This window comes from Pinus tabuliformis, chromosome 8, assembly GCF_031772625.1.
Source record: "Pinus tabuliformis cultivar Carrire ecotype Pingquan chromosome 8, CPIR1, whole genome shotgun sequence".
Taxonomy (NCBI): Eukaryota; Viridiplantae; Streptophyta; class Pinopsida; order Pinales; family Pinaceae; genus Pinus; species Pinus tabuliformis.
Window position 1 is genome coordinate 1056251601 of NC_142294.1, and position 8879 is coordinate 1056260479.

At 36.5% G+C, this 8879-nt stretch overlaps 1 protein-coding gene across 3 annotated transcripts in view; it reads left to right on the forward strand.

The window, feature by feature from the left end:
* LOC149238979 (DIS3-like exonuclease 2) overlaps positions 1-7634 on the forward strand; it is a 230039-nt gene extending 222405 nt beyond the window's left edge. For all 3 annotated transcript variants that reach the window (XM_089373274.1, XM_089373273.1, XM_089373275.1), the window contains exons 7-8: positions 6168-6239; positions 6369-7634. In XM_089373274.1, the coding sequence (XP_089229400.1) occupies positions 6168-6239; positions 6369-6794 (498 nt within the window). In that variant the 3' untranslated portion in view covers positions 6795-7634. The remainder of the gene's footprint in view (positions 1-6167; positions 6240-6368) is intronic.
* Positions 7635-8879: the final 1245 nt, after the last annotated feature.

Here is an 8879-nt window from a genome sequence, read left to right on the forward strand (position 1 = left end):
CAAGTTACAAAATTGTGCTATGCTTAGCACCTGCCCAATAAAACTCCATTAACTCCCTCAGATGAAAAATCAAAATTTGGGACATTACATCCTAAGGCAAGCAAAGTTCAAGAAGGAAGCTAAAGTCAAAGTTTTTGGGTCTCTCTCTTTCTCTCAAGTGCAACGAAATTATGAAATTGTTGGAAGTCTAAGTTGCTAGAAAGTTCCTGGAGGACGAAGTTGCTGGAAAGTTGTTGAAGGATGAAATTGCTGGAGGATGAAGTTGCTAGAAATTATTAGAGGTCAAAGTTATTGGAAAGGTGCTGGAAGGTGAAGTTGCTGGGGTCAAAGTTGTTGCTGGAAGGTCAAAAGTTGTTTTTGTAAACTGTGGAAGAGAAGCTCATCAAAGGAAGGTTTGAATTGGTCTTGGAGGGGCCTTTATCAAGGGTCATAGGTCTTGGAATTCGTCATTTGAAGTTCTGTAAGAAGAAAATAATTCTTGTGGGTTTTCCTCTCGAAAGGAGAGGTTTTGGCTCCGGTGAACAATCTACATTTTGTGTCTCCTTGTCTCATTGATCTTCATTGTTTGGGCGCTGTTTGATGATAGAGAACACTAATAATAATAAGATGAAAGAAGAAGCTAATCAAGTTAAAGTAAAAATACATCGTAAGTAGTTATCAAAGTAAGAGAAATCACCTAATCTAGCTACCCATAGATTTCTCAACATGGGATCAAAGCTAAGGTGACTACAAGAAGAAGAAGAAGCAGCTTGAAGATCACATCATTGAAGAAGGATACATAAGGGACAAGCACAAGGAAATCATTAAGGAGGACTAAGAAGCACCAAGGAGGAGCACTCATCTCAAGGATCACATCATCACAAGGAGAAGAAGACCTCAAGGACACTACCTCCACTCAAAGAAAGAAGGACTACACATTTGAAGCATCTTGAAGTTCTAAATTTCTACATCCAAAGGAAGCAAGAAGAAGCATTGCCATCATCATCAAAGAAATCAAGGTGATCTCCTTCACATTGAAGCAAAGTTCGCATCTCAAACATCCTTGAAGAAGATCATCAAGGAAACAACATCGTCAAGAAAGCATCAAGTTGAAGATATCATCATCTAGGAACATCTTCACTTGAAAAGTAAGTATCTTTATATTTATGTCTGAATCTACTATCAAAATGACCTCATTTTGCAAAGAAGCAATAAATTGGTTGAGTTATCAAATTTCGTTGCATGGAAGAAGAGGATAGATTTGATCCTCATAGAGAATGAAGTTATTAAATATGTTAAGGGTTCAATCTTCAAACCATCTCAAGAGCAAGCTCAAGCACTATCGAAGTATATGAAAGGGGAAATCTATGAAAAGTTGGTAGAATTGTTTTTTGTAAGCACTGCAGAAGAAGTTATATCATTGAGAACCAAGCTAGACAAGATGAAGGTATCAAAGGAAGAAGAGATAGCCTTATACCTTATGAGGGTGTCATAAATAAGAGATCAACTTCAAGAATTAGGAGAAATAATGCCCGATAAAGAAATGACCACCATTGTGCTCAATGCACTATCTAATGAATGGGACAACTTTGTATCAAGTATCTATGGAAAGAAGGAAGCCACTCCATTCAATGAACTTTGGTCATTATGTAAGATTGAAGAAACTAGGTTGAAGGCAAAAAGCGATGTTGGATCAAATGAACAAGTTCAAGCATATGCTGCCATGGCTAGGAGAAAAGGAAAGTTTGGAAAGTTTGATCTTCGGAAAAAGAAGAAGATCGATATGTCAAAGATACAATGCTATGAATGTAATGAATATAGGCACTTTAAAATAAATTGTCCAAAACTCAAGAAGGACAACAAGAAGACAAAGGAAAGAAATGAAGCCCATGTTACTGAAGAAGTGGAAGAATCAAAAAAGAAGAAAGCAAAGGAGGAGGAAGTGAAAGATCTATACTATGACTGAGATAATCTCAATCACTTAGTTCTTTTCTGTTATAGGAAAGAATAAGAAACATCACGAGTATGATAGGATGCATTATAGCAAGATAAAGATGACATCATCATATAAGCATGGAAGGTTAGCTGAAGTAGAAAGTCTACATAATTGCAGCAGTCATCCTGATAGAAAGGAAGTAGCTCATGGCATCTCCATTGGAAGCATATAAAGACAACCGAAGTAGCAGTATATATGGTTGGAGGAAATTCATCTAGCAAGACAGAAGATAAAGAAATCATTATACATCATCATCACGAAGGAGCATTTGCAGAATAAAGTTCATCAAGATCCTCCATTGGAATCTACATTAAGAAGTTTCACCTCTACTTAGAAGAAGCATCTCACAGATGGTCTACACTCCACCTTGTGTGGGATCCACAGTTAGAAGGATGATGACATGATGACAAAGATGTGCAGCATGACAAGTTGGTTGAAGTACTTTCATCTTCAAGCAAGGAAAGGAAGCTGCCTGAAGGAAGTCTAGATGGCCACATGAAGGAAGAGGTATGTATATATTTGATAAATAGATAAAGTCATGTCATCATATGGTTGCAGATAGAATGGGTAGAATGCTTATCTCATGAGCATGATTGAAGAAGAAAAATCTTTTCCATTAGAAAGATGCATGAAGGCAAGTAGATAATGTGCCTTGACAAGATGAAATCAACATAATATGACCTCATGAAGAACTTGAGGTGGTTGACAATTATGGTTCCTAAGTTGAAAGAACCTTGTAAAGAAGATTCCGAGGAAAGCAATATGTGAGGAAAATGAAAGAAGAGTTCATGGGAAGATGCATCTATAAGATAAGATAAGGAATCAACATCTGATATTGACTAGAAGAATTAACTATGGCATCTCCATGAAGGAGGTATGAAGACCTTGATATGTGCGCTAGAAGAAAAGAGAACCCTGGTAATGTATGTTTTGGAGATGGATTCATACATGTGCAAGAAGTTGATGCCATGACAAAAGGCCATCATAAAAAGGTAACTTTGATTTGATATTAATTTTTATGCAATAGAAAAGGATTTGAAACTAAGGCAGAAAAGAAGATAGTAACAGTGGCATTTGCAGACATTGATTGCAGACCTTGAATTTGGACCAGCCCACCTTGAGTAGCAGAGCTTTGAACAAGGAGCAGACATTTTTGGCAGTATTTTCAGTGTTTGGTTGGGTTTATTGATTGTGACCTGGATATGGTTTGAAAAGCAGACATATTAAGGGGACAAGTAGCTGTTCTAAAAGATCTTTGATTTGCAGACTTTACAAAACAACTTGTTGCAGACCTCAGGAGGGTGGAGATACACTATTGCTATTTGAAGATCAGTGAAACTTTGAGGTACCTGTGGACTGGTGGAGAAGTAATTTTGAAGGCTAAAGGTGACTCATTGATCTGAGGTGTCTTGGACAATTGAAAAGCATTTGAAAAAAACCTCTTGAAGAAGCCCTTGGAGAATTGAAGGCTTTGTTGGGTCTTGTTGAAAAAGCACTAATTACCTAAGAAATTTTGAAACATATGAAGCATTGTGATTTGGAGCATACCTAGGAGAAGCCTTCATTGTCTTGGAGAATCTTTTGAGGCAACTTATTGACACCTTGAGTCAATTTTGGAGACATCTTGGGAGGCTGCCTTGGAGACCTTAATACGTGATTGAACCTCTCATGGATTAACATTGAAGAAAATTGTTTTGGGTATCATGAAGAGTTGTGGAGACATCTTTTGAGGTTGATAAAGTTGTAATTGATGAGCTAAGCGAGGGCATTTGTTGAAGGCTAATTTGAATATATTGTCAAGGCTTGTTGCAGAAGTTTTGGGAGGTCTTGAAGAACCATTCAACCTACATTGACGAATTAAAACAGATTGATAGGGTTGGTGCCCTAGAGGATAAGTGCCCTCAAAAAGATAAGGTTGGAGCCTTGTGGAAGATAGGGTTGGAGCCCTAGAGGTTGGAGGGTTGTGAAGTCCAAGTTGGTGCTTCACAAAGTACAGGTTGGAGTTTGGTAGTTTGAAGATTGGAGTCTTCATCTAGGGTTGGAGCCCTGATCTATTATTGTATTTGATTCATTATAAAGAGGATTGGAGTCCTTGTCAATTCTCGTTAATACAAGTATTTATTTTGTTATTGATCTTTTTGTGTTCTATCTAAGAGATCTTAACTGGCATAAAAGTAACAATTGTAAAAGAAATACTGATTCACCACCCCCACACCCCCCCCCCCCCCCCAGTATTTTCAACACTCCTAACCCACTTTTCCTAAGTCCATCATAGCAAAACTCAAAATTGTGCAAAATTGTAATTACTTAGCAAAATTGCCAAGTAGGAACATCACAGCTGTTGTACTGTTGTTATTACGGCTGCAAAAGAGTATTTTCAGCTCTGATTATTGGCTGGTAAGTTGCCCTAAAGAGCTGAAATTTATCCCTTTGGTTTGGTATATTTTGTCCTTGAATTGCCAGAAAGATTGGGATTTTTGGAAGTGAGACATTGTACACTTTCTGCTGCTGTTTTGTACTTTGTTTTACAGCAGGCCTAACGCTGACAATTCAGAAGGATATGATCCAAGAAACCTTCCATGTTGAAGGTGAAATTTTTATTCTTCATTGAATTGTGAATTCCAAGAAATTTCCACAGGGTAAACTATTGTAATGGTGCTGGCAAGGTATGAAAACCCCATTCTTCACTCAAGTGTGGGGCATGCTTATTTCTGGGTTTCTACCACATGTTAAAAGGCAGATTCCCATTGAAAAAGAGGTTGTGGTTCCCTATTTGTCTTTTGATAATCGAGCTCACTATGATTAAGCACCGATGATTTGAAATTCCGTACAAATGTCTTCTAGATTGGGATTCCCACAGCATCTTTGTTCCTGAATGAAAATAGTGCACAGTTGTACTAGGATTTATCTCAGATTCTCAACCATAGTAACCATGTTTGGGAAAAAAATGAAAAATGATGGAATCAAGAAAAGGTAAATATAAAAATGGTTCAGAAAAAGAAAAAAAAGGAAATAAATGAGGGTAATAGAATATAAATCCTAGTCTTCTCAACATTGATGGGAAATGGGTAAAAGGAGTTAATTTATGGAGTCGTTTCCCAAATCAAACCTCTGGAATGTATTTCTTTTTAATAGTAACAGTGCCCTGTTTTTCCATATTGCTGAAAGACAATGGAAAAGGCTGCAAAAATGCTGAGCTGTTGGAAACCACTGTAGTATACCCAATTCAGGGGTGATACTAATAACACAATTTAAATTTCAATTAGCAGCAATGTTAATAGTTGCATATAATGTTAATTAATTATTGGATAAGGTTATGCTGTAAAGTAATAAAAGCTATAAAACAGTCACAAGAAGCAATGATATCCTTGTCAAATTGTTGTTTATTCTTCAGCTTGGTATATTTATTTTGCGCCATTGCAGCCACTTCCAAAATTTAGGAAATTGCGAGTGTATATGGATGCAGAATCAATCAATTGAACATGTTGTGCTGCTCTGCAATTTCGCACTGCTGCAGTTTCATTTTAGGGTGAAGTTTTAACAATAACGAGACGTAGGGCGTAAGCTTGACTTAATTATTTTTAATCTAAATTGGGGTCTGTTGTCAATGTTGACCACACCTCTTATGACCATGTCACTTTTAAAACATTCTGACTGGGAAAAATAATTAAATGACAATTTTTTGTTTGGAAACCATTTTTGCTATTATGGTCCCAACAGCTGGGAATTATCATACACTGGAAGTGCACGTGTTTCTCTGCTCTATAGAACTGACACTGTACAATTGATAGCAAAGGACATCTTAGAGAGGAGCTATCATGAAAGGATTGTATAAAGGTGGCATCTTGAGATATTTTACATCTCCCTTACAAGTTGCCACCAGTTTCTATCTAGTGTGTATCTAGTGCTTTAGCCTTGAGTATCATTTTTCAGGGTTTAAACTTTAGGGATACTAATGATGAATCAGATGTCACAGGATATTCGTTTGGTTAGCTTCTATTTATAGATTGTTTATAGGTGGTAATTCTGCTTTGTGTTGGAATCTTTATGTTTTAAGTTTTATGTTCCGACTAGTATCTATTGAGATGCTTTATCACTTGTCATTGATGTATCCTTCAGGAAGTGTTGGTCATATGTGTCCTCACTCTATTACATGCCTCTTTATTTAACCTTTTTTTGTTTTTTGTGGCAGACATTAATTTCAGATGCGAGGGTGTTGGCACTAGGACCAAAGTTTATGTCTGTTTACATTTACAAGCTAGCTGTAAGTATTATATTATATTTGGAACTTCATCTTCAGTTTTGTTCCTTTTTTGGTGATAGTAGGAGTTGCATGAACTGCCCTTTGGAATCTTTGCGTTTTTGTAAAAAGAATAAGAATATGCTTTTGCAGATGGAACGGCGCATTTACATTGACGAGATTGAAGGCCTTGTTGTTGAATGGCTTGACATGACAGGTGCACTTTTGTTGAATATTTATTCAGGAAAACGCTCTAAGAAAAGGTTTAACCATGGAAAATATCGTACACTAGAAGACATTGCATTGTTATTAAATCCCAGAAATGCAGGCAGCTTCGGTGCTGAGCAAGAGACATATGAGGACATCCTTCAAGAAGTTGAGAAAAGGTTGAAGGGCGAACATTTAACATTCAAAAAAACTGATAAACTCTTGCATGATGATGAGGAAATAGAACCTGCTGTTTTTCCTTTAACCTTACACCTGCTATCCACAATTCCTGTGGCTGTTCATGCCGTGGGAGGAGACAATATGCCTCCTGATATTGCTGTACGACTGTTTATGAGCTCATATCTTAGGTAGTCAGTAGTGTCATGGCTGCATTGTGGGCTCTAACTTGTAAGAGCTCCATTGACCATCAGATTGCTTATTAGAAGGATGTAGATGCTAGAAATGTGCTTTACCATCTTCCTCATGTCCTTTAGCCAGTCAAACATATTTTACAAAAATATAATTTTAGTAAATAAACTAATTATGTTTGTTGTATATCCAATCCCAACAAAGGATCAATCCCTAGACTTAAGGAGCAGCTAGGGTATGATCATTTGCCATCTAGATTCTTTAAAACCATAGCAAAATGAGGGTTTGAGAAATAATGCTGATATTTGGTGATTTGATCAGGATTTTAGCTATGCAAGCACTGTAATATAGCTTGTATTTTACTTTTAAACTGCAATTGGCTGTGGCTGCCTTGTTAGCCAGGATGCATGCTCGACCACAGCTGGAATTTGTTAATAGAGCCTCTACTGACCTCCATGAAAATTCCTTCCAGGAATAGCTAAGTTGATAAATGGATTAGCCACACTTATCAATTTTGTGTACACTTTGTATTCTGTGATGACAGGGAGCAGTTTTCTTAATTGGGCTGTTTCAGTGAATCATGATGGTCCACATTGCAATAGAGGATCAATGCCCAAATATTTGTGGGCAACTCTTTAACAAAGTCAAATAGTAGGAGTTCTCCTATTAGGAATGTTGACTACTGTCAATTCATTTTTTTGCCTCGTGTACATTAGAGACATTTACCAGGAACTGTTTGCAGCTCAAAAAGGGTTGTCATGTTGTATCAGATTTTTTAATTGATTCGCTACTTGAAAGTTGAAACAGTAAGTTCTCTTTGAATGCCAATGGCAATTTTTTCAATTGTTCAGGGTGACATCTTGTACAGTAAGTTCTCTTTGAATACCCATGGCATTTTCCTCCATGGTCAGAGTGACATCTTGTATTCTTTATTCTTGCTGTTCTGTTGTCAATTAGCTGCATATTGACTAAGGTTTGTCATTCTAACTGACAATTTTTGCTAACTTCAAATGCTGCTCTTAAGCAGCTAAATGTTTAAAACTTTCATAGATCTGATATTATTAGAATCTAAATATCGTATTGAATGTCTTTCTTGAAGACCTATTCTCTAAATGTTAATCCTTTATATCTATTTATATGTTCATGAGCTGACAACAACATTGTTAGCTTCCAGGTTGGCACTTATTAAGTTTTATGATACCGGGCTTCCATGAAGCTTTTTTATTTGGCTAGATGGAGAGTGGCCCGGTTAGAATACCACTGAAGTGATTGATGGCAAGACTAACATCTCGTGGTTATAACCTTTCTAATATGTAAAGCACACCATAAAATTGGGAATATGGAATCAAGAGTTGTAATTAATCATGAGCAAAACAAAAATGGTAGGAGTAGATAGTTTTTTGGCAGATGTTCCTATTGTTACATTGGTAGGAGTAGATAGTTTTTTGAGCAGATGTTCCTATTGTTACATCGCATGCCAAAACTGATTGTACTAATAGTCAAGTAAAGCCTTAGTTTTCCTGCAGCAGTCCTAATTTAGGGACACTTAGTTATTTAAAATTCATAATTGAGGGTTAATTATACTAAATTGGCACTAAAGCTGATTCATTAGGCTGGACTATGCCTTAATTGGGAGAAATAAGCTTATTCTGGCCTAAAATACTGTCCTTAAGGTCCTAACTAGGCAGTGCCTTAGTTAAAGAGTTAATTAGAGAACATCTAGCTGAAATTCTGAACCCTCTCTAAATGATAAATCCCTTGAATAAACGTAACTATAGATACCCATTATTTAACCCTCCCAAAGTATCTCATCTTCGTATTTGATATCTTATTGTTGTTTTAGAAGGTTTTGTCCTTGAAGCATGTTTGGTAGGGTTCTTCGATAACCATTTATAAAAGCAGGGCTCTTTGGTGACATGTTCTACTTTCTCATTAACAGTGATAGTACTATATGTTGTGAAAATTGATTAATGTTTTAGTGATATTTTACCACCACCTGTAATATTTAGAATAAGCTTCGTTTGGTATATTATCAGAGTGGTATCATATATCAGATCCAAATGTTGAAAACTTTAAAGGAGGTAAAGA